At 34.4% G+C, this 27518-nt stretch overlaps 1 protein-coding gene across 1 annotated transcript; it reads right to left on the reverse strand.

Moving 5' to 3' along the window:
* Positions 1 to 22871: 22871 nt before the first annotated feature.
* On the reverse strand, positions 22872 to 27356 carry LOC112291195 (uncharacterized). Its single transcript, XM_024538305.3, has 4 exons — positions 25727 to 27356; positions 25252 to 25567; positions 24937 to 25086; positions 22872 to 24646 (listed from the first exon to the last, which is right to left on the reverse strand). Exons 1-4 carry the CDS (start codon positions 25905 to 25907, stop codon positions 23986 to 23988), a joined length of 1308 nt encoding a protein of 435 aa, XP_024394073.1. The 5' UTR covers positions 25908 to 27356; the 3' UTR covers positions 22872 to 23985.
* Between the last annotated feature and the right edge of the window lie 162 nt (positions 27357 to 27518).

Raw genomic sequence — 27518 nt, forward strand, 5'->3', positions numbered from 1 at the left:
GAGTTGGTCGTTGCTCCCAATATTCGAGGTAACTGAACATTAATAAAAGTCCCCTTTCTTTATATTTTCACGATATACTCGTGTTACAACACGACATCCACCCCCTCTGAACCTGTGCATCCTCCGGTATGCACCAATTTACTCAATTGCTGTTTGATTCAAAATATATCCTCTACGTCTTTGTCCAGTTCGTCTTTGTCACCTTCATTATCCAAATCACTTTCATCTTCTTACTGCGGAATCTCTATACCTTCATTAAGGTCTTCCATATTCATCTCCGCGTGTCTTCGTTTAAATATTTTTACTCGCTTCCCTGCAATTGGTATTTTCAATTTTGTACCATCTAACTCCCGTAATGAGTAAGTCGCATTATCATGAATAATTATTACTGCATATGGTCCAAACCAATGTTTTGTAAATTTCTGCAAAGTACTATGTTGATTATCCAGACTATTGCCATAAACAAGTACCCAGTCACCTTCTTTGATTGCTTTAGGTCTCAATCGATGTTGCTTGTCGAATCGCGCCTTGTTTCTTAACCTTGTTCTTTTTAACTTTTCCAATGCTATCTGCAAATCTTTCGATCTTTGCTCCAATTGTCGAATCCTAATAGCCAGAAGTTCTTCTCTTATCAATCCATCTTCCCATGGTAGCATACTCCAAGTAAGTACCCTTTTTTCAATCGGCATAATTGGTTTTCGACCTGTCATAAGTTCTACTGGCATATATCCTGTTACCGAACTATGTGTTGTTCGATCAGCCCATAATGCAAATGAAAAAAGCCGTGGCCACTCTTTAACTTTTCCATTACAAGCTTTAACTAATGCTTTCACAATCGGTGGGTGACCGCGTTCGCTTTTTGTATTCCCTTCTGGATTATAAGCAGTAGTCAGTGATAGTTTAACTCCACATCTTTCAAAGAACTTACGAGCTTCTTGTGCATTTAATTCTCCACGATCTGCAGTACTTTTTCCTACGCACCCGTAACGGCAAATGACATCTTCAAGCAAAAACCTACAAATCCTCTCTGTAGATTTTGTCCTCAATGCTCTTCCTTCTACTTGATTTGATAAATCTTCACGAGCTAAAACCAAATATCTCATCTGCCATAACCCAACCGGCATAATAACCAAATCAACAACCCATTTAAATTGAATAGCCAGAGGATACTTAGGATGAAGACCATCTCGATGTCGGATATTAGAATACGATTGAGAGATTTCACATGACTCTACAAATGAGAGCACATCTCGATACATATTTTTCCACCAATATCGTTCCTTGAGTTTAGCAAAAGTAGCCCAGATTCCTCTATGCCCTGCCCATAAACTATCATGAAACTCTTTTAATAATTTTAGTTTTTCTTCCCTTTTGCCTATCACTCGTCGTGGCATCCCAATTCCTTTCTTCGGTCTCTTCCATAAGAATCCATCTCGAAGTAAAAATCCATATGCTTTTTTTCTTATTTATTTGAATTTTTTTGTAGACCAATTTCCCTGCTTAGTCAAGGTATTTAAGTAATGACTAATATCTAATAATTCTCCTTCATAAGATTCTTCAAGAAATAGCTTGTCTTCTCTGTTGAGATTTGATATTGAATAGAATTTCAATCCGACGTCATCAATGTCTTCAACCATTTCGTCCTCCCTCTCATATCTTGCTCGAGATAGCATGTCTGCTACTAAATTGTCCTTCCCAGTAACATGCTTAAATTCCGGATTTAGTGACTTAATATAAGCAATCCATCTCAACATTGCAATATCTGGCGTTGAACAGTTGATAATCATTCCAAGCAATGGCAAGCAATCTGTTTCAATTACTACTACTACCCCAATCAAATAGTCCTTTTCAGCTTTCATAGCCGAAATAACTCTCCAAAGTTCTCTTTTGACTTGCGAATATGCACGTTGACGAATACTTAAAACTTTAGCCCCAAATTGAACTGCAAATCTATTCCCATTCGAATCATCTTGACCCACAGCCCATCCAATGGCAATTGGATTAGCGTCCACAGTAAGAATCACTGGTCTATTGCACTTATAATCAACCTTCATCAATATTGGAGGTGACATCAATAATTTCTTCAATCTTTGCATTGCCTAAATATGCCTTTCTTCTTATTTAAATCGGTAACCCTTGCGTAACAGTTCATATAATGGATCTGCTATGTGAGCAAAATGAGGGATCTAGATTCAATAAAATACACATGCACCCAAAAACCTGCTAACCTGTGTTAAAGAATCACAATCTTCTTTCATCCTTCCAATTGCATCAACTTTAGTCGGATCTCGTTTTCTTCCGTAAGATCCACATAAATGTCCAACAATCACAACCTCTCGTACTCCAAATACGGACTTCATACCCGATAATGTAAGATGAACTTCTCCAAGCCGAGTTAAAATCTTTTCACAATCTTGTATATGATCAACAACATATTTGCGACACCCCCTCGTATCTAAAGTTTCATCCTTGTCTCCTTCTCTGCACCCTTTTATAGGAACATCATCCAGAAAAGGCATAGTCTTTTCCGGAATAAAATCTCTCAATACCTTATTCATCCCATTCATCATATGCGCAACTGAGTTGGTCGCGCCTTGAGGAAGAGTGCACATTCTAACCAATCTAAGTAGTGTCCTCATTGTTGTCATATCTCTACTTCCTTCGACAAGTTGAAATTGATCATAACCTGAATACAAGTCACTCATTGAATAGATCACCCTTCCAGCAAACACCTCAACAAATTCATCCACAATAGGTCCAATTCCTGCATTCTTGACAGTTACTGCATTCATCTGTTGCATATCTTGAATAAACCGTAGTGACCCATTCTTCTTAGGTACCGTAAACCATCGACTAGAATATGGTACAAATGAGGGTTCCAATATTTTCATCTTTATCTTTTCTTTTAATAGTTCCATCAATTTAGGTAAATGTGCCCTCGGTACTGGAATCGGTCTTAGATTCCAAGGTACATGTGGTACAGTGAAGATAACCATAGGTGTTATAATATTTGGATCTACACACCCAATTTCATGAGGTTCGAAAGCAAACGATCTACCTTGTTTAGCCAATATCTTTTTGAAGTAAGTAATTTCCTCCGACAATAAAGAACCATCAGAACCAATCTTCAATTCTTCAAAAGTCTCTTTAGTAAACTGATGTCCAATACTCATTGGATCTCTTAAACTTGCTTCTTTTGATGCTGCTCCCATTTGTTCTTTAGAATCTCCTGATAATGATCTGGCAACAGGCTTTACCTTCTTATCTGCCGTTTTATATCTCGTCTCTACTGTGACTTCTGGTGCTTGAAAAGATTCAAGTATGGTATAAACCTCTCTTGAATGAATCTCAACAATCTTTTCATTATCCCCTAACCCAATAGATGTAATCAATTCCAATGAATCTTCTAGTCCATTTTCTTCATAAACACCTAAAATCCTCTCATCATCTTGCAATGTACTTAACTTGCGTAACTGTCCTTCAATATCATATAATCTTTTTCTTTCTTTTCTTTTAAAATCATCAACTTTTTTATACATAATATTTCCATTCTCCAATATACCAATAAAACTCACATCAAAGGCACCTTCATCTCGCGAGAGTACTTCCTGTTTTGAACCTCCATAATCTCGCTTTACAGTGGTACCTCCCCAAAATCCTTAAATCCTTCAACAATCTTTGGCAATGGTTTCTCCCTCAACCTATCTCGATTCCGTTCATGGTTAGGAGGTATTGTTAGAAATTGTACAGCTTTCCTCCCATCTTCGGTCCGTACCCTTGCATAAGCAGAACCATAGTCAAGTACTTTTGTTTCCATCCGTGTTGCCGTAATATAAGGTTGTCCTAAAATCAACGTATAAGACGTTGTATCTTGAACAAAGAAATGTTGCTCCGTCGCAACATCCCCAATCCGAATTTTGACATCTGGACAAGCTCCATATAATTCGCCTTGTGTGTTATTAGCTGCTCGAATTGCCCATCCATGTTCCATATCAATTGGCCATTTTTGCTTCTTATAATGATCTTTAGACGTGAGATTTATTTCAGAACCATGGTCGACTAAAGCAACTATTGGTTCTTCTATATCTCCTACTTTCACCAATACCTCAGTAGTTGTCCTTGCCCAATGCTTTCGAGTATAATGGCTCAAAGTTTCCATTTCCTTGTCACTAGAATCTTCGAAACGTACTCGTTGATTATACCTATTCTTTTCATTTGTTGGTTGCTTGTAACCAATATCAACCTCTTCTTCATCTTTATATATTCTTGCATCAATAGCATGACTCATTCCAGTTTTACCCATTAGTTGCCTCTTTCGCTTAATGCTGTCATTGATAACATCATGAAATTCCTTCTTTGCAATTCCCAAGACTTCTTTCAATGTGAATTCCACCTTAGCGTTTAATATACGTTCTTCCAACACTCCTTTCAAATTTTTTGCCGCTTTAATGTCAGAAAGTAGTTTATAAGCAATTGATTTGCCTTTATCTTTTGTCTCCTTTGTTTTTTCTCCCAATGATGCTGAGGTATCTTTTTTAGGTAATTCTTGTGAAGCTGCCTCCAGAGCCTTGTCTCCTCAAGTTTGGCTCTTAGAAGAATTTCCTTCTCTAGTATCATCAAAATTTCCTCGTCTCTTTTCTTCCATCAAAGGTTTATGTTGGCTCTTAGCAATATATGCATGAACTGAAAGAGACTCAATAGGATCCTCCCAACCTGTTCTATCTCGTATTGTAGCTGCAGTCCTCAATAACGCTTCTCAAGGTAATTTCCCTTCTTGCATTGTAGAAACGGCAAAAGCCCAAAACTCACTAGTTTCCGTACTTCCACCAATTTCATCATCTACTCTAGCACCATAACTTGCACTTTCTCGTGCTGTTGTTTCATGCTCTTTTAGATAATCTTGAACCAATGCTGTCTTTATTTTCTTGCCAAAATTGGTTTGAAGAAGATCATCCCTATCTTTCAATGCTATCTTCCCATCTTTCTAGCAAATAATTTCTAGTGTGTGAAGCATCATCATACCAAATGCATCTTTGTACATATCTTTGTTTTGAAACATTCTTTGAATTATTTATAGAAGTATTCTCTTCAAGTCTTGCCAATTTGATTTGAAGATCTCGCATTCCTTGTATAATTTCTTCCATTCCCATATCTGCTTTCTTTGATAAGGATGTCGAAGGTTGAACTGTAGGCATTGTTGGTGGTGTTGTACATATTAGAGCTTTGGGTGCTTGTATTGTTTTTGGAATATTACGCCTATCCTTCCTCTTTTCTCTTTTTGTAAGCAACCCCACCGCATCTTCAATGTTCTTCCACTTTGTTGTCAATCCTTCATCTTCTTCTTTGTCTTCAAGAAGGAGTTCTAATTTCCCTTACAATTCTCTATCAGCAGCTTGAAGAAATAGATCAACTTTGTTTGGCTCCAATGTCAATTTTTCTACCTTTGATAATTGAGAGTACTGCCTCTCAAATTCCCTTAGTAGCTATGTTGCTTACAAATTCTTGTTAGGCTGTTCAATCCATTCCAGAAACAGCTTCTTAGTAACGTGATCAGCATCTTCCAAGAAATATTCGTCTTTCAATGCATGTGAAAAAACCTCCCATGAATTCCCATAACGATCCGTAATCGATGTAATGTGGTTTTTTATCTCTGGTATCGTGGCAAGTCTAAATAATTCAACCATTTTCTTCTCAAAAACCCGATTTAATTCCATTTCACGAACATAATATCTTAAATACCTTGAAATATTCCTCCCATCAAATTGATCAATTTTATTGACCACTGCTTGCAATGCTTTGGTTGCCAAAGCTTCCTTTCGATCATTACTTTGCTGTTGCTGCATTGATAGTGAGAAGGCTTGAAACATACTAGCAATAGACGGATCCATGTGCATACCTTGTCCTTTAGAAGAATCTCCACCAGAAACTCCTCCCAAAAATCCTTCAAAATTTTTATTTTCATTTTTCATAAAATAAAGATAAAATCAACCGAAATCCAATACCTTCCACCTCAAGCTTTCACGTCGGGTTCACCACTTATGTCGTATTACGTGCTTTCCTGCTCGAGAACGCGTCGGGCGTCTTGTTGTAGAAGGTAATATGGAGATTTGCCAATATTCAAGTAGTTTATCGGGTTTTGACTGTTGGAATACAAACGACTGCAAGAATACACTGTAAATCTATACGGATGCCCTTCGACTGCTCGCCAAAGTCCTTTTTGCCTCAGCCGGTAGATCTCTAGATGTTACAGAGAACCCCGAACAACCCAATCTGCTAATCTCTGATACCGCTTTATACTCACGATCTTGTATCCACTGACTTTCTTGTTAGACTAATCCAATAAATTTCATTCACTCCGCATACTCAATCCTATAGACACCCTTTTAATTCTTCAATCACAGACGTAACTCGATTTTACAAAATAGTCAAGAGTAATCAAACCCACTTCATTAAAAATCCCGATTCACCATTACAACACTGACTTCAACAACGATTGCCTCAGTCTTCCCAAAACCCTATGAAGAAAAAAAACCCAATTCTCTGTCTTCTTTTCCCACCCGAAGCATGAAGCTAGCTCTCCCCCCTTCTTCAAAACCTCTCCAAAAACTTATTCTCTCTCCTAACCTTATCCTATGAATTTCTTCAATCTTCCGTCTTGGATCCGGAATTGGCTTCCATCGTCAGAGCTTGGATCCGAAATTAGCTCTCGCCGTCAGAGCTTTCTCCCCCGTTTTTACCTTTAAGAGATCCTTTTACCGAAAACAATGTTCCCTGAAACGGCACAGAGAACAGGACAGCCTGAAACATAATCGAAACCCCGTAATCGGGACCACATTGAGTCACCCGACCAATTCAGGTCTCATATTGGCTAAGAGTCTATTAATAAGACCCGGATGTCCCCGTAATTGGATCAAATTGGTCCTTTGCATCAGATTGGCTGAGGCCCGTAGTAAGACTTGGATTTTCTCGTAATTAGACTGCATTGGGTTGCCCGGCTAATTCAGGTCTCATATTGGGTAAGAGGACCCGGATTGGATTCTTGAAATTGGATCCAATTGGCTCTTCGAACCAGGCTCACCCGTCATGTGAATTGGTCCTTTTTCTTCCTGTTGACTTCCGTTATTGGAATCGAATGGAGCATTTCAATATACCCCGGCTGACTGTAACGGGGTGACTGAACTTGGCCACTCAGTATTTACACTGGAGTTGGTCGTTGCTCCCAATATTCGAGGTAACTGAACATTAATAAAAGTCCCCTTTCTTTATATTTTCACGATATACTCGTATTACAATACGACAATGTAATCGAGCTTCACCTTCTGGATCATATAGGCCTCCTTCTAAATATAGTAGATTCTTCTTGAATTCAAACTTGGAAGTATCATGAAACTTTGAAGGATTTTTCTTCATATCACGAATAAAGAGATCAGAAGACATACTTGACTGAACTTGCTTAATGAAAGTTGAATCAATAGTTAGTGTTTATTTCATTGATCGAAGATGAAGATGCTCTGGCTTCAAGAGAATTGTTTGTTGTTGATGGAAAGTAGCATCTCCTTGCTTTGGTGAAAGATAAGATTTTCTAAAGAATGCATCTGACAAACCTTATTTTTTTTTTGGTCGATAAGTGATCTTGAGTTCGAATCTTGACAAGGACATACTCCAATGGGCTTGGCGACGATTCAAAATACGTGTTGACATAAAATATTTAAGGATCTTGTGATCTATATATACTGTGACTTGGCTAGAAGCACCTTCTAGATAATGGCACCATTCTTGAAACGAATCCACGATTACAAGAAGTTCTTTGTTGTAGATCTTGTAGTTTATCTCGTAGTTGATCTCCGTTGTTGAAAATTTTCTGGAATGAAAAGCTATTGGATGAAGTTTATCATCTGTTCTCATTTGTAACAATACAACATCCAAAATAAAGTTAGATGCGTTTGTTTCTATAAAAAATGGCTTAGAAAAATCAATGCAATACAAGATTGGTGCAAAAACAAAAGCTATCTTCAAAGCTTCAAATACTACTTCTATTTCTTGATTCCATTGAAGTTTGTCTTTACAAGTCAAACATGTAAGTGGAGTTGCAACTTGAGAGAAGTCTTTGATGAAGATCCGATAGTAGTTGGTAAATCCTAAAAAGCATTTGACATCTCTTACCGTTTTTAGAATCTTCCAATCCATAATAGTTTGAACTTTCTTAGGATCCATCATAAGTCCATCATTTGAAATGATGTATCTTAAGAAATCGACTTGAGTAGTGTGAAATATATACTTTTCTATCTTGGCATAAAGTCCTACATCTCTTAGTTTTTGTAATACTTGGCGAACATGAAGTTCATATTCTTTTGGATTTTTAGAATAGATTAAAATGTCGTCTAGGTAACAAACAACAAAATCATCTAAAAACTCCTAAAAGACATCATTCATTAGATGTTGAATGCTGTTGATGCATGTGTAAGTCCAAAAGGCATGACGTTGTATTCAAAATATCCATACCTTATTCGAAACGCAGTCTTCCATTCATTTCCTTCTTTGATGCGTACCAAATTGTATGCTCCTAGTAGATCTATTTTTATATAGATCTTAGCTTGATTCAACTAATCAAGAAGTCCAAATATCAAAGGTAGCGAGTACCTATTTTGATAGTAATTTTGTTGAATCCTTAATAATCAACACACATCTGCAATGATCTATCTTTTTTCTTCACAAATAAAATTGGAGCTCCTATTGGAGATTTACAATGGCGTATGAAGTTCTTGGCCAAATTCTCTTCAATATAGTCCTTGAGTTCAACTAATTTATTTTGAGACAAATTATAGATTGGTCCAAATGGCGGTTGTGCTCCTTCTTGAAGGTCAATTGAACAATCATAGGAACAATGTTCTGGAAGAGTATTCGCATTCTTTTTCTCAAATACATCTTGAAAATCTTGATATTAGCTTGGAATGTCACTTGAAGTCTTTCCACCAATAGAAATAAGTGTGGCATAAATGACATAAGGTGATTCTTCTTTTGCAGCATGCAAGAAAGTACTTGAACCTACAAATATAGGTTTAATTATACTAGACTTATGACTTTCTACTTAATTAACTACTCTTTTAGTTATACTTTCAAAAAATTCAAAACTACGAGAAGTCCAATCTATTTTAGGGTTATATTTTTCTAGCCATGATAAACCAAAAATGACTAAATTAGAAGGAGATATAATGATATTAAATATTATAAAGCTAGTATGACCATTAGTTGTTATATTTATAGGAAAGATTTCATGAGTAACATCTCCTGAAGACAACGGATGACCATCTATAACTTCTACATGAATAGGTTTAGTTTTCTTTACTAAAAATATGCTATGTCTTTTAGCAAATTTTTCATCTAAAAAACATGTTGAGGCTCTTGAATCTAGCAAGGCAAAGGCTTTGAGATGTTTAAGTCCTAAAATAATATTTATCATAAAACATAGAGAGGGTTTTGAGGAGAGGATAAGACCTTCACTAGGCGTCGTACAAGGTTTCAGTCGCACGGTCCCTATTGTAGTTGGACAAATTCGTTTTCTGACATGCTATCTTCTTTCATAGCCGTACTCCTCATTTTATGGTTATGTTACTTCTTTGGACAATGTTAAGCATTGTGCTTAGGTTCTCTACTATATAAGCACAATCCTTCTTAACGATGATGAGTCTTTTCTTGCTCAATAAGAGGTTTAAAACGTACTGCATTAATTTGCATATCCTCTACTTTTGAATGTATGTATTGAAGAGCTATTGGTGTTGCCATTGAATTATAGTAATGTTGAGGTCCACTTGTACGATTCTCAGATCAAAATTCAAAAAGGTAATTGTCACACTTCATAGCAAAGTCAATTTCTTGACTCAATGTTTGATGATCATGTGAGTTGAGCATTAATTTTTTTACCTCATATTGTAATCCATAGAAAAATTGGTTAATAAGTGCAACATTATCCCACTTGATATCAATTGCAAGTTGTCAAAATTATGAAGCATACAACGTTACTAATCGATTACCTTGTCGTATAATATGGATCTTATTGATTGCAACACAAATTGCATCATGTTCTCCATACATGGATCAAAACTCCACCAAAAAAGCCTCTAAATTATCCAATATTGGATCTTGTCATTCAAGAAAAGATGAAAACCACAATAATGCTGAACTTGAAAGAAGCATACCAATGAATCTAACTTGATATCCTGGAATTGGATAGCTTAGGGGTTGAAGTTCAATCACAAGTTACACTTGATTGATAAATCCTCGAAACTTGGATCTAGTACCATCAAACTTCTCAGATAAGGCAATTCTTGGTTCTCTAACACTGGAAGGACATTTGACCATAGGAGAAGGAACATGATTTGGTACAGATGTTGAAGCAACTCCAATCATTTCTATATCTTCACTTCTTGCCAATCTTGTTGCTCCTTATGGTAGTAAATTGAGTTGATGCATCGCAAGCATTAACTTCGTCAATTGCTCTTGTATTTGTGCCATTGCACTCTTCATTTCACCAAGTTCTGCCATGATAATACTTAAAAAAGAGAAGATGTCTAATATCGCTCAAGACAAATAGAAGAGAGGACTTGAAAATAAAGAAAATACTAAGGACAATATCGATTTAGAAGAGGGTAATCCACAACTTCTAATATGCTTGTCTTATCAAAAAAAAGGAGTAATCCACTCTTAATCAAGATTAGACAAAGCTCTGATATTGTAGGTGTACTCTTGTCAATCTGTCAAAGACAAGAACATGATAAAGACAAATAAATAAGTGAGACTTCTCTCATAGAAAGATGATAAAATAGAAATAACTTGATATATATATATATATATATATATTAAGAAAGAAATTGGAATGGCTATTGCCAAAAGCCAAGAAAACTAGAGATCCTTGAAACTAGACTGGAAGCAAGAAAGGAGTTGACAAGAGTGAAGAAGGCTTCACTCTTGTCTCTATATATACTATCTAACTAGGGGCTACGTGGTGACATACTATAGGACCTCCAATATGTGTTGACTTTGTAGGACACATACCTTGACTTACAAGGTAAGTTTTTCTACGTGTGGGCTACATAGTTAGCTTGGTCTTCAAACTAACAACATGTGTGGCACATGGCCAATGTATTGACCACGTTTCTAATCCTAAAAAGTCAATTAAAGATACCTATAAAGTCAAAGCAACGTCTATGAAGCTTCTAAGAAGCTTCTATATCAAATACTATAGAATTAATTTACTTTTATCTATTTTTATTTACTTCTACCTATTTATACATATAATTATTGGCATACATGCATATGTCTGTAACAAATAAGTTGGACTACCAAAGATTGGGACCATTTATGATTAAAAAAAAAATCAATAACGTAACTTGTCGCTTAGAATTACCTTCATCCATGAAGATTCATCCTGTCTTTCATGTTTCACTTTTAGAAAGGTATAAAGAATCAAACATATCAGATCAAAGACAACCACCATGTGACCTAAAATAAACCTCAACTAATTGGAAGTTTATTCTAACTCACAATAAGTAAATTAACTATGTGAATTTAAAATAAAGCTATTATTTAAATTCTAATTCATTTATTACTTGTTCTTCTTAAAACACCAAGTTATTAATCAAATCTTTTAACATTATTCACATTCATAATGATAATTCATTCCTTAACTTTATGTAAAATAATTCTTTTTTCTACTTCTAATTAAATAATTTGATTTGATTTTTTTAATTTTCTTTTATTATTATTATTATTATTTTACTAGGTCTTTTTTATTATGTATTATTATTTTATTATTTTATTATTTTTAAAAATATATAAAATTTTACTTCTTAAATAATTAATGGTGAAAGTAATTAATTAAGTTATTATCCTTAATCCATAGTAATTTTTAATTTTTTAAAGGTCGGATTAAAAATTAAAAGTTAAAAGTAAAAATTTTAAAAATAGAAGTAAAATAAAAGTAAAAAAATTAAAAGTTAAAAAATAAAAGTAAAAAGGAGAAAATTAAAAGTTAACAATTAAAGCCAAAAGTGAAATATAGAAGTTACAAATTAATAGAAAAAAATACAAAACAAAACAAAAAATAAAACAAAAAATAAATTAAAGAGAGGTATCAATGGAATTACCTTGACAACGCCCAAGGATTGAGGGAAGCACCCTCATTTTACTCCGAAATTTGCCAAAAATCCAAATTAGCTCCAAATCTAAAGATTCTTATTGTGTTGGAAATTTAACTTCAAGACACTCTTGCTCTAAAATTTTCGTAGCAACCTAGTCTTTGAGCTGCGAGCAATACTTCTTCAAAGTTGGATCGTTTGTTGGGTCTACGATTGCAACCGACCCCCTTCACTCAAAAAATTTTAAAAATTCGAAATTTCTTCAAATTCAATGAAATTTGTACCAGTTGAAGCGCAACTTTAAGGTTATTTTATTTTTAAAAATTCAAAATGATCCCATGAATTGTCACTGAGAAATGCCTTCTCAAAATTGGGTTAATGAAATTGGGAAGGCAGCCCTCTTTTTGCACTCAAAAATTCACCAAAAATTCGGTTCAACTCCAAATCAAGAAGGCCTTAGTTCATTGGAAAACTAATAACAAGGGTTGGGTGATGAAAAATATCCACTAAAAAATCATAGAAAACCTTAGACTGATTGAGGAAAATCCGAGGCCCCTCAAACCCTTTTGATTATGGAAATGGTTGGTGACTACTATTTGCAAAGGCACCTTCTAAACCACAACAAGTACCATCCACGATACAAAACCAATACTTATATGTTCTTAAAGTCCAAAATAAAATCTAAGATCAAGAAAGAATTAAAAAAATAAGATTGGGGTTAAGGTTGAGACCACACTTTAGCATAGCTTTGCCTTCATCAAAAGAAAGAGATAGAGAGAGGCTTAAAAAACCAAACCTCTCTTATACAATTGAGTGGTGGCTTGTGGAAGGGCGGCCACATCTCCACCCTTGACCTCTAAGATCCCTTATGTAGATCTACAGCCTTCCCTCATCCAAGAGCTAATTTCGTGACTAAGACTCATGGCTCTTATAAGTGAAAAAAAAAATACTTTTTGATAAATCTAAATTAAGTATTATATTTAAAAAATCTTTTTATACTAAGATTAATTATTCACATGCATCAATCTATGCTCTTTTGTAAATTTTATGAAGGTTTTTTTTACTTATAAGGATTTAGGTAATATTTGTAAAATTCTTCAAAAAATGAGAATTTCATTTGTCTACTTGTACTTTGAAGGAAAGGGTGCTGATCTTGTTTTCTTCACTCCACATGGTGCATTTGATGCCTCCATTGTATTTGAAAGGCTTCCACAAATTAGAAGAATCACTTTGCCGCTTGGATTTATTGAATTTGGAAAAAAATCTTCAAATCCATCATAATTAAATCTCACTAGATTTTTTTTTTTTTTTTTTTTTTTTTGACACCAAGACTACTTCCTTTATAATTCCTCTACTACTAGCTAATTAGAAAAATATAGTCTTTATAATTTCTTCTTACTAATCTCTATCCTAGATTGCATGTCTGCTATTAACAATCTATTTTCTATTTTTTCCTAAAATTCTAATATTAATTCATAAAATTTATGTTTTAAGCACAATAAGTGTATTTTTTATACTAAATATTAAAATGAGTCAATTCAATGGCTCACAAACAACTTCCTATGATTGAAATCATTGCTCATGTTGAATTTGAAGTGGAAGAAGTATGATATTCAAGGATAACATATAGAAGGCTTGAATATCTTGTCTATTGGCACGGATATGATATCAATAATTGCATGTAAAAATTAGCTGGCAACCTTGTAAATACACAAATGAAGATTCAAAAGTTCCATCAACGACATCCATTTAAACCAAAAGTAGCAAAATGAGGAATAGTAGCTTGATAAGATGGCTTTACTATGAAGATTCTTAGTTCTTGGCCTTATAAAAAAAGAAAGGATGCAACCTTTGAAGAGGTAGTTTTTTCAAATATTTAAAATAGTATTAATCAGTAGTTTAAATTTATGACTACAGTCTGTTTATATTCTTTTGGTCTTGTTTAATTTATATGATATAGATAGTCAAGAGATAGACATCATGCCGTTCATACCATGTCAACCAAGTAGATTGTAGAGATGACTCCGAGATGAATAGTCACCTGAATCATAAAGATATCAAAGGATATTCAATAATAGGTTGCTGATAATTGTCTTTGAGGTAGAACCTATCTATGAAAGATGCCCAAAAGGAGTGTTTTCAAGACAATTTCATAACAAAGTTATTGAAGTTTATGCTTAGTCATAAGTAGAAGGCTTCGAGCACTATTGATGGCTATGGGGGCCTATAAACCATTTGCCTTGCAAAAAATAAGTAAAATATATAGTACATATCATGCGAGAGATCTTCAATTTCTTATGCATATATTGACTTATAGTAATATTACTTGTCAGAGACCTTGAAGCTAGAGGAAGAAATGATGTCATGGATATACAACTAAGCATGATTTTAAGAAGGTTCTTGTAGATCCTAGAAGGTTTCATTAGGTTCTAAGAAGATTCTAAAAGGTTCTAATAGATTCTTAAAAAGTTCTAAAAAGTCATAGGAGATTTGGGAGGTTCTAAGAGACTTTAGATGATTTTGGAAGTTGCCAAAGAAGGATCTTAGCCTTGCTTTGTTTTCAAGCTACATGGAAGCTTTTTAAGAAGCTTCTAAGGACTTGATATATATATAGGAGTTGAAGTTGAGGGGATCCTTAGTCTCGACAATTCACTTCTTGTAGTCTAGCTAGCACCTTCTTACCTTGTATGTAGTTATTGTTCTAATGTCTAGCTAACTCTATTTCTTGGTCTTAAATCCTTATCTTGTATATGGTGCCTAACATCCCAATCAACATCATTAAATCCAAAAAAAGATTGTGGAGGTAAAGGGATGCAATAATATTTGATGTAGTCTTTAAAATAATTATGTATATATCAAAAATTATATTTATAAACTTGGATGTATTTAAGTTATGCATTGTATGCATATTAAGCTAAGATTCTAATTATAAAGATAATATTAAGGCAGGTATAGATATTTTTCTAATTAAGAAAGTTCATTATATTAGAATACAAAAAAAGAGCTATTAAAGATAGAAGAAGAAGGATATAAGGATAATTTGCCATAGATACTTTTTTTTATAAAAAACAAATAATATAGATATAGATTGGGCCTTAAAGAAGCCAAACTTCAAGAGTTTTTGCTTAATGTACAAGGTTTGAGTGATTTGGAGCTAGTTGCTATGGAGGCCACTAATGACTTATAAATTAAAAATATGATGGATATCTTTTTAATCCAAGAATAGAAATTAGAAGTGAAGTTAATTCTTGATGGTCTAAAGAAGTAAGAAGCTATTATTAACCATGAATATATCATCAACATTCAACGTTGACATGACAAAGTTTAGATTGTAATACAAATAGTATACATTTCAATTGGCCATTGACTTATCAAAGTTGAAAGTAGTAAGGTAAAAATTGATTAGTTTAAATTATTCTTCAAAGAATTATTTGAGTCTATAGAAGATCATTTGAAGGCAATATACTAGTCCAAGGTGAGAAAAGGTCATGCCTTTATACTTTTATGTAAATTTCTCTTTAAAAAAGGCCATTAAAGAAGGCCATTTTGACATCTATTTGGTAGATATGTAGGTTGAGTTAGATGGCAAGGAAAAGAATTAAACAAATTGTTTGAATACAAATCACAAGTGAGAATATCTTATTGTTACCTAATCTCAAAAATGATTAAAATTGTAAGCAAATAAGTGAGCTTTAAAGTCATTTATTAAGCCAAAGCTTTTGAATTTGATTTTAATAATCTACTTACAAGTGATAAGTTAGCAATTAGATGGTAAGGTTGTAAAATTCGATGTATTATTTTCTACATATGAATTCAATTCATCTTTGATAGTTTATTGCTATTGAGAAGCTTTAGGAGAATTAATAGCTTAAGCATATTTAGTGGATTCCAAAAAAATATTAGAGATAGTAAATAATGTGCATTTGGAGTAAAAAGAATTGCAGCCTTATATACAAGGATGTAGAATAATAAGGTCTTAATTTTTTTGCTAAATCATGAGGTAGAAGATACCTTTTGTAATATGAAAAGATTGTCAAATAGGCATTGGTGGCAACATAGATGCACATAGGAGCTTGTCAAAGTTATTGCTAGTCAATGATTATTGGTATAATGTATAGATAGAATGAATATAGTGATCCACATAAGACATTACTTGCATCTTTGATTAGAGAGGAATTCACTTGCTATATTAAAAGCAAAAATATATAGTTACTTGGTGTGGAGATAAAGCAAGTAATGAAGTCATAGTAGCAAGGTTCTTTGCTATAAGAATTGAGAGAAGATGAGAAAAACAACTACTTAGTTGATAAAATTGTAGATCCAATTAAAAGTTGGCATCCATGTAACCCTCATTAGTAGAAAGAAGTAAAGGAGGAAATGTGAGTTTTTTTCAAACCCAACATTGAAAGAGACAATTATTTTATCATTTTAAATTTTTTAGAGCATATATTTTTTACTTAATAAGCTGTATTCTAACAAAATATAGTTTTATAACTTATTATTAAGCTTGATTCAAAATACATTTAAATTTTGGCTAAGAATTTTTTGCCAAATATTTAGAAATAAGAGAGATTGAGCTTTTGATTTTCCCAAAGTTTTAATAGAATTGTTATTGAAAAAATTACTTTAATAGGATACCAATTTTAAAAGTAGAAGTGAAAACCTCCTTTTAATATAATTTTGCTAATTTTTATTCATACTACATATAGTGGGTGGTATTAAAATATATATATATATATATATATATATATATATATATTTTACTTTGCTGCTTTGTTTTGTTTTAGTGTATAGACAGTAATTAATTGTTATTGGATGCCATATGTTATTAGAGAGTGGTCAAAATTAGATGAGAAATATTCTCTTTTTTGATTACATTGAAAAATGTAGAGCTTAAATTGATTTGAATTTTAGTTCCTAAGTAAAAAATCTTAAAAAACTTAAAGTATTCACTCTTTTTTTGAAAGCTACAAAAGATTATGTAGCAAAAGTAGTCGTCTATAAAGATAATATAATACTTGAAATTGAAGAATGTAGATGTGGCAATGAAGCCATTAAAATTAAAATACATAATTTCAAGTAGATATGTAGTCTAAAAAATTGTTGTTTTTAAAATTTTAGTTGTAGTTTGCTTGCTATGGATGCAAATTAAGCACAAGTATAGGAGAACTTATTTGAGAGGCCATTCAATAATAGTGGTGTATTGAATAAGTTGCTTTAGCTAGTTGTTGCTGAGATAGCTTAATCTACTATGCCAAAGTTGGGTGGTCTTTTTGAAGGGAGTGAAGTTGGTATGAATAAGGAGCATTATGGAGAGATGAAGAATAAGAAAGAGGGATTGGATTTTCTTCTTTGATTGGTAATTAGAGATAATTTTTTTGCAATAGAGGTCCAATAAAAGTGGTAATGTGGGCTATTTATTAGTTAAATGGTAGGCATTTATATTTATTTTATCTGTCTTAAATATACAATTAGATTAATTTTAGTGATTTTTTATTTTAGTTCATATATTTATTTTATTTTATATACTTATTTGTTATTTTAGTTCATATACTTTTTTATTTGTTATGAAAAGATCGGCTATAAGATTAATAATCAAGAAAATTAAAAGATGATGATAAAGATAAGATAAACCGCATGTGGTGGATTTTCATTATATAGTTCTCTTAGAGACTTTTTGGATAAATATAAGGTAGACCACAAGTGATGGATTCTCATCTTAAAGTCTTTTTGGTGATTTTTTGGATAAGAATAAGAATAAGGATAGAAAAGACCATATATGATGGATTCTCATCTTAGAGATACTCTGGGATATTTTGGAAAATCAAGGGGACCTAAGAGAAGTGAGTTGAAGCTCAATGTTATGTTTTTGATGGTTATTGTACCTTTGGTTTTGGATTAATAAAGAGGGCAGATTTTGAGTCTTGGAAAAAATTCTATTGTGATTGATTGGAGTCTTTAATTAGATCAAACTTTTGAAATATTATTTAAGATAATTATATCTACTTATATGTAAATTTTGAAGGCAAAATCTAACTAAGTCAAGGAGAAAAAAAGTGCCAAAGCAAAGAGGGTCCATCAAGCTTGCAAATCAAGGGTAGCAACTTTGAGGGGTCATAACTTTATGTTTATAAAATTTAATTTTTATAAACATAATATACTTTTTTAAACCAACGACAATCTTCTTGATAGTAAACCAAATACTATTGATATACAATACTTGAAAGTATGAGGGTATTATTGATGTGACAATAAAACTCCTAAGTCTAGTAGTTGATTAATGGTTTGTTGGAAGATTTCAAGGTGCTAAAGTAGAGTTGTTGAATTGAGTGGCTCAAAAAGTACAATTTGAATGGTACGCATAATATTAGAGGTAAGAAGTCCATTTTTTTTAAAGACAAGTTGGACAAAAATTAGAATCTTGATTTAGGTGGATAATTTTAGTCTTTTGGTTACATTATTGAAGCAATTATAATGTAGAGGTGGTTTTTAAGAAAGAATATTGAAGTAGCTACAATTAAGTATGTTGTTATTAATATTTAAAGATAGTATTGGAATAGAAGTGCTATAAAAATATGTAAGAATAATGGTTTTAAAAAATGGTATGTATTATATTGTAGTTGGCCAAAAAGAGACTAAGAGTGGTACAAAATGGAATAATTGATTATTGTCTTTGGCTTTGGTGATGAAGTAGGTAGTAATAGTAGTAGGAAATATTTTTGTTTTACCATGTCATTGTCATATTACGTAAAGTTTTACTTGAAAATATACTAGGCATTTGGCTATGAAAGATTAAAGAAACTTATAACAACAAGTTTTAATAGCTCTAATAGAATGATATATAAATTGTAATTAAAGCTTAACAAATATGATCAAACATTGATGAAGATCAATTAAATTTTATAATAAATAATAAAAAAATAGAAAGAAATCCTAAAGAATTTTCAATGAAATCATAAAATAATAATAATAAAATCCTTAAAGAAATCCAAAAGAAATACTAAAAAAATCTAAAAAAAATCCACAAGAATCTTTTAAAAAATCTTTATGAAATCCTAAAATAATACAAATGAAATAAAAAAATAAAAAATAAAATCTTTAAAGAAATCCTAAAGAAATCCTAAAGAAATATTAAATCTTAAATTAACCTTAATCAAATTTTAAACCCTAAACTAAATCCTAATCAAATCCTAAATCTTAAATTAAATCTTAATCAACTCCTAAATAAATCCTAACTAAATTCTAATCAATTCAAACTAATGCTAGGGCTATTTTAGAACTTCAATATCTATTGACTAAACTATTGATCTTACTTAAAATTTTACACATCTATAAATTTTTTAATTAAAAATAAGCATAATAAATCTAAAGAAAATTAAACTTAAAAAATAGAAGAAAACCGTTATAATCCACTTTGGTGTTGGCTGGCCTCCATCTTTGACTTTAAAGTTGATTTTCTGGTAGTAATAACTCTTGATTGAATTGTTAACTTACTCTCAAATATTACATAAGTATCAAAAGTCAAGTCAACTATTAGCTCTAATAAAAATCTTTGCAATTCTATTAGCAAATTGTTGCATATCTTAGATAATCTTATTAGACCTATAACTCCAATTTTTGAGATTTTAATCCACTTTAACTTCAATAACCTCCAATTGAACCATTTAATTAAGCTCAAATTTACAAAATATGTTTAGCACAACTATACTCACAATTCTATAATATTTCACTTGTGGATTTGCTATAAACCTCATAAAATTTCCCAAATTATAAATCCTATTTTATTTCACAAAACTTAGAGTTGCCCAAAACAACCTTATCTTCACCAAGTTCTTACAAAGTCAATATAAATTCAAATAGCTTAAAACTAATGCTCTAAAAAATCCTATAAATTCTTCTTTCAAATTCCACTCTCTAATTTGCAAAAGAACCTTAGAGTTGCTGAAAGTGTGTAGTTTTGTGCTTTGAGATTTGATTTTGATCCAGGTTGACAACCAGTCCTCTCTGGATACCAATTTTTATCTTCTTAAGATAATTTTTACTAAAATCAATTCCTAATTCTCTCTTATATATGCTTATATTTTTATTTTTAGAATCTACCTTGTTTTGCCTTATTTATGGTTCTACAAAATAAATAGAAGCCTACTTTGTAAAAAAGCAGCATTTGCATTTTTAGTTTACTATCCTTTGAATATTATCTATATTTCTTAGATATTTTTTTATAATATTTTGAAATAAGATCTTCTAAAATATAATATATTTTTTCATTCTTTTACCTATTAGCTTTGTTACATCACAATAATGTATATGTTGTTCCAAAAAAGATATTTTGTGAGAATAGTGTTGTCTTGACTTAAAAAGTAGTATGTTTGGTTTTTAATGAAGAGATCACTACTTTTTTCATCATACACAAAAACTAAAAATAAATTCTTTTATATGTCAAGAACATACAAGATATTGGTGAGGCACAAGATGTGTCCATTAATAAAGAAAATTTTAACTTTTCTTTGACTACAAATAAAGAATATAGTATCATGACCAAGATGGACTTTGTGTTTACCAAGCTAGAGTGGTTCAAAATTAATGAATTAGTATTTACTATGTGCTAAGTAATGAATAGCTCATGTATGAATAAATCAATATATATTTTTTGTCTTATAGAATTTAGAGGATTTTTTTAAAGTTGAAGGCTTATATAAGATATGCATGGGCTTACAATGGAGAATGTATTTTTTCCACATTCTCTAGCTTTCATGTAAATTTTGCCTTTTTAGTTTTATAAGAGGTTGCTATTATATTTGCAGCAATTTTGGACTTATTTTTAAAAGCAATTTGATCTTCGATGTGCCATCTTTTTACAGTAAGATCATGAAGTGGTTAGTTTTATTTTTCTTTTTGAATATTTGTAGTCTTGTGTCGATTGTTTTGAAGTTGTTTTTATTTGCCACTTATCCTTACCTTTACGTAATATAAAGAAGGCTTGGAGCTTTGAAAACAAGCCTTTCATTGTGGACTCTTTCTAAAAGAAGATTGCAATCAACTTTTGTAGTACTATGGTCCCAATTGTACTCAATGTTTGAATCATTGTGCAATATTATAATGGCATGGACCTCATAAGAGTGAGGATTTTTATTTGTGGTAGAATAATCACTTCTACAAAGTAATATTATATTTTAAATTCTTTTGCTTTCATTTTTAGTATTATGAACTTTACTTGAAGATATGCTTGAGTAACAGCATTGCTAGCAAAGTATATGTTCTCTAAAATGAAACATGCTTCATTAGCTATTTTGCATGCTCTTATATGTGAAAAGATGGAGTTTTTTTAATATAATCTTAGATTGATGTAAAGACATCATGATCATTTTTTTAAAAGTAAGAATTGAAACTTAATTTGTTGGTGGTGATGGTGTTGCATTGGGTTTTTTGATTGGTATTAACTATTTCTTTTTGCCAAAAACTAATTCTTGCATATCTTTTATTTTAAATTTTATTTTGATCTTTTGTCTCTAGACTATATATTAAGAGCCATTAAATTTTGGCATTTCTTAGTGGTGAGGCTGTTTGAAGCTAAGCTTGTGAGGTATGATCTATTGGTGCCCTAGTTTCTATTCTAAACATCTTCAACATAGTCTTTCTTTTTGTGAGCTTTCTTTTCTAGTTTTTTATATATCTTATTTGCTCTGATATCATATTAAAATTACTAAGGTAAGTTAGGATTTGTAGCTCCAGAATTTAATAACATTATTCATAATACTTAAACAAAGTTTTACATTATTTTTATCTTATTGAGGGGCACACCCAAGAGAGTTGCAATTCCTTGACAGAATGCAATGTATTCCTATTTGTTTTTACTTACTATAGATTGATTAATTGGATTTTATTTATTTATGATTTCTAATAATATCGTTAGTGGGTGTACAAATGGTAGTAAGAATGGTGAATTTAAGGTATGTGACTTAATTTCATTTGTACATTATTGCTAAATGCTGTAAGTGTTTTTACTATCAAACTTCACCTAGGAGATGGTACCATGGCAATTATTACAACGCCATTGATGATGCTCAATTAATTGCTGGTGTAGTGAGCAAATCTACATGCAACTAGACCGTACACAAGGCTTTTATTACCTTTATTACGATTAGTACCTTTATTTGTTGCTGTATATGAAATAAAAACATTTTTTTAAAAATCCTATTTCTATAATATCAAAATATTTTTAATTTTTTATAATTGTATCATATTTTGATAAAAACACTGGATTGGTTTTGGATAGAGTATAAATATATACATTTATTTTAAAAGAAAATTAACTCATAATAATTTGTTTAAAATGTTACAAGATATCCGTCTAAATACAGCTTATACATCATTCATAAGAATATAAAACATGAAATAAACTTGGTTGCATCGATATTAGACTTGCAAAAAACAGCATGATTTTTTTTAGTACCATTATTGTTTGTTGAATACTTTTACCACTTACTAAAACTATCCAGAAAAAACAAGGTCCAAACAAACTTTCGGATGGATGAAAATACAACTCATGGAAGTGAATGGAGAACCTCTATTCTGTACATCCGCTTCCTGCAGCTGATGCTCCACAGCGGCATTTCCCGTCGGAGGAGAGCACCGAAAGAAAAACGGTGTCTGTGCTCCAGTCTGCTCGACCCACCGTAGAGAGTGGGTTGAAGCATCCATTTGTGGCTACAATCCAAACCTTAGTCTCAAAATTTATTTTATTTTATTTTATTTTAATCGAGGATCCGACTCATGCACTGTGAAAAGTGGTGAAAGTTTGAAATTCTGAGCAGGAGAAGCAGAAGATTGTGTCTGATTGACAACCATTTTTTTCTTTTTCTCTATGTACCATGAAGGAATAGGTGAATGGCAAGTAAAGATTATGAAGCACGTGTAACTGGATGTTTCTAAGAACGAGTAGGGAATTGGTGCGGGTTAAGTTAACAAGTTTATTGTTACCGTGTTTAGAGTTTGGCAGAGCTGTTGCAGACCAATCAGCGGGGATTGATGAACAACATTCTGAATCCTGTCAAACATTCAAAACCATTTTAAGGTGCAAAAGATTGGTCGACTACTTTTAATGTCTTGTTAGAAATCATGGTTTGTATGAGTCAGCATCTATTTTATTCAACAGATGAATCAAGCTGCTCATACCAAGTAAGATACTTACAACTCGGGTTGTTCAAATATAGTGGCATCGAGTAGGTTTAAAACCACTTGTGGAGGATGACAATCTCAAGATTATGCGAGAGAGTTGTGTGTGGGCGAGTCATGGAAAGGAGCGTGCCTCATCACTTGTAACAGGAATGAATATCTGCACTAGTTACGTCAGTCAATGTGTGAGCAGGTTCTTGAGCGTATGATATCTTTTTTTAATGTATGGTCAGACAGTTACCAATCATCTGGTTTCGAGTTACCCTCAATCGGAGGAGTGGCATGTTTTTTTGTAGTTTTGGCACATCCCCAAAACTTTCATGGAAAAATTTTGAAAGGCCACGTTATCTAGTCCTGGTTAGGTCTTTGATCCTCTGAACGTCCTGTCGCTGCGAAATAAGAACTCCCGTCAGTTCGTGCAAGAGCCCTGCAATCCCAATCCGGATCTTCAAGTGCATGCTCTTTAACTTCAATCCAGTTTCCATGATGCTTCCCTTGCCCCGTACTCACCATATTATACATATCTACGTAACCACCAATGGGTGCTTGAGTTTAAGAAGGGCGCCTCAGCGACTGTTTGAAGGACCACGTAGAATTCACAGTTGTCCAATATGTTCAGGATCGTTACACAAGTCGTTCAAGAATGTCCTTAGTTGTAAAAATGGCAATGTTTGGTTTAATTGGGATCTGCAGTGGACAAGGTCGAAGCGTCCATATTAATCTCCGGCCACAGCAAAGACTCCTGTTGAAATGAGTATGATGATTGCTGGTGTTGGTAACTATGCTGGAGATAGGTGCCCTCCTCGTGATCGTGATCCTCAGGCACTGGATCAGTCTCATTGGAATCGTTTGGTTCAACAGAATTATTGTCGAGCAACATCTGCTTGCTTGACCTGGATGACCAGCTCTTGCTATCTTTACTCACTTGATCATCCTCAGGGCTACCCTTATTATTCGACCTTGCTGTCAGGCTGTTTGCTTTAACTGCTTCGATCACACCGTTTCCGCCGTGATTCTTGAGCAACCTTGCAATCTTGGTTTGCACACGAACATCGCTGGATCCATTTACTGAGGGTTTTGACGTGTAGAGAGCACCACTGGATCCTGCTTTCTCATCGGCTGAGGATTGCCTCTCTCCATCCAGGACGTCGATCCCTTCAATAGTCGGAGGGGGATGGGGAGGGGGAGCGACTGTCCGAGACCTGTGCCGTCTTCGTGATGATCCAGAGCAGGTGTGTTTCCCGACGTACGTGACCTCGAAAATGGAAGGGTCCTGGACTGTTGGTTGCACCATCTTCTTTGCACGGCAATCCACCATGCCACATTTGTAGTATCCTCTGATATCCAAATCCATCACATCATGTGAGCATTCAGATGTAGGGCCAGATATCGCGACAAACACGAACGTCCTTGTTTCTTCCCATAAGTTTCTAAACGATCAACATCATAATCTAAACGTTTTATCGCGATTTATCAGCGGTGGCACCCTCAAATTGTCCTGGACTGAATAAGGGACATGATCTACCATTGACGACTCGATGTGTAGGATTCGTTTACGTCGATATCAACGACACCACAGTTACACCAAGTGGGTGTCAAATTTGATTGGTTACTGCACGACCTTTACCTGCAAAAGTTGGAATTCTGAATTGTTTTGTTGCCATATTTCTTCCAGCCGCGATGGTCGTCATCGGGAATGGCCTTTTTCTTGTCCCGGCCAGGCTTCATTTTCTGGAACACCACTGTTACGGTGGTCTCCCCCTCCGAGAACTCCTCTCTGAATTGCCACCCTCCAGAACCCACTCTTAGTTTAAGTTCGTGAGGCGCTTAATCTCCGTGCTTCGAACGCAACTGAGGACGACTTGCAATCAAGCGCTTGCTACTCAAAAACTAGTTCAAAGAATTGGTGATGATAATGCACGGAGATGACAATGTAAGGTACCTGTCTCGTTTTAAGCTGGATTGACGAAGGCCACTGCGACCGTTGAATTTACTTCCAATGTTTCGGTCATCATGTTCCGAGAACCCTCTTCCATCTTTGTCAGCGTCTGGCAATTTAAGTTGACAGGTTGATGAACTTTGGTGCGGCGCTTCGACTGGAACAAGGGAATCTTCCAGGTTGGTAACTTGGGCTTCTGATAGCATGCTCCAAGTGTTGTCCAACATGGGACTGGGTAATTCTGCGAAATCCTGCCCCTGTTGATGCTCCTCGTTAGAGCTCAACAACCCCATGGACTGCTGCAGCTGTTTTTCATCATCTGCGGATCACTTCGATATGGTTTGAGTACTAGAACCAGAAAGACCTGAAAAAACCTTGGAATCACCGAAACCACCAATGGAGAAACTTGCCATTTTAATGGACACTACGGCAGTGAGAGTACGGCAAAGGGCTGGCAAAAACAAGGCCATGAACTTACCTGCTTGAGCAATGGAAGTCGGTAACTGTCCGATCTGCGAAGTCTTGTTCATGTATAAGTTCCCAATGCTCCATGCGTCACACAACCTTGGAGCGTATGTTGAGGAGTCGGTAAAGGGATTAGATAAATCAAGATGCTCCTTGATCAGCGATACAGGCAGAGGGCTTGCGGGAGAAGACATTCATCTTGGTTGAGGAATTAGGATTTGAGGAAGGATTTTCGGGGAATAAATTGTCTACCAAGTCAGTATCTGGTGATGGAAGAGAACCGGTGTGCGAAATGATCTCCTTGAGTCGGGTGAGCGCAAGGTGACACCAATCCATTGAATTTTCCAGCCTCGATTTCAAGATCTTCAGGAGTCGAGGAGATATCTCATCGTTGGATTTCTGCTCCGCAATCGATGGATGCTCGTCCGAAGTTTCGCCCTCAGCGGCATAGACTACGAGCATATCCCACAGAGCTTCCTGGTGAATTATGGCCCTGCTCAACATCTCCTTCACCTTGTGCACGCACTGCGCAGAGGCCCATTGGCTTCCTGCTCTCATCCACGGCAGGTCCTGCCGAGGGTTCCCTGCATTCTCCATGCCACCGTCAAGTTGCCCGAACTGCCACGAAGAATCAAATCAAACTTGCTCTGCCTTGCACAGACTATAAGAGATTGTGTGTCAGGATGAAAGGGCTGAACACCTTGCGATTTCACCAGTGCAAACAGTCTTCAAGTTCTGTTGGGCCATGAAACGACAGATCAATGGTCTTTGGCGACAAAGTCTTTCCCAATGATTTCGTCATTCTAGCAGCTACCTAGAGTCAAACTCTACCGACTGTGGCTTTTCGGCTGATTTACGTAAAGCTTACGAGGTGCAACATGTTGTACGCGTCTTAGACATTACTGGGCACCTGAAGCGCTGGATGACTGGGCCAATTCGATGAGCCTCCCCACTTCTCACTGCTGTGACTGGTTTTAGAATAGTCGCAAACGGAGTAGGCGTATCAAACAATAATAGGTTGCTATAGCTTAATGCTGCTGTACCTAGAAGTTAACTTGCGAACAGCATGACTAACTACGTCTCTCTCGAAAGCTCAGTAGCAACTCCGTCAGAAGTCAGCTCCTTTTTTAATTCCTCGTCCTGATTCTGGACCGTCAGCTAACTTCCAACCGCCAATGCCCTACTGCTAACGATTCAAATTGTCTTGCTTATCTCACAAGCAGCAACTTGGTGCTGCGAATGTCATCGGCAACTTAGTCGCATCAAAACGTACATTGTCACGAGCGACTTTTTTCAGGACCCACAGCGCTCCAATCCGGAGGCCGCATGGCGCTCTCTTCATAGCCGAAACAGTCTGATTTTCTTGACCACGGAAATTTCCGACCTATGTGCTGGCATGCAACTGCGGGCTGGTACTGTCTAAAAAACCTAACTTTATCTATCCTCCGGCACAAAGTGTGGCAAATTGGCCGGAATGAGTGCGGGCTCATTTTCAACTCCTTTTCACGTGATGGTCCCTGTCAACTCATACACAGCTACAACAGGGAAAACAGTGGATGCTCCCCTGTGTATATTCTCACGTGATGGTCCCTGTCAACTCATACACAGCTACAACACGGAAAACAAAGGTTGCTCCCCTGTGTATATTCTCACGCGATGGTCCCTGTCAACTCATACACAGCTCCCCTGTGTATATTCTCACTACACACACCGTAATCATAAATCCCACTTTTAACCTTCAACTACCCCTTGGGATGCTTCGAATATACACAGGGGAGCATAGACCCATAACAAGCGCACATCCA

The sequence above is a fragment of the Physcomitrium patens genome, chromosome 14 (assembly GCF_059467195.1).
Source record: "Physcomitrium patens ecotype Gransden chromosome 14, ASM5946719v1, whole genome shotgun sequence".
NCBI lineage: Eukaryota > Viridiplantae > Streptophyta > Bryopsida > Funariales > Funariaceae > Physcomitrium > Physcomitrium patens.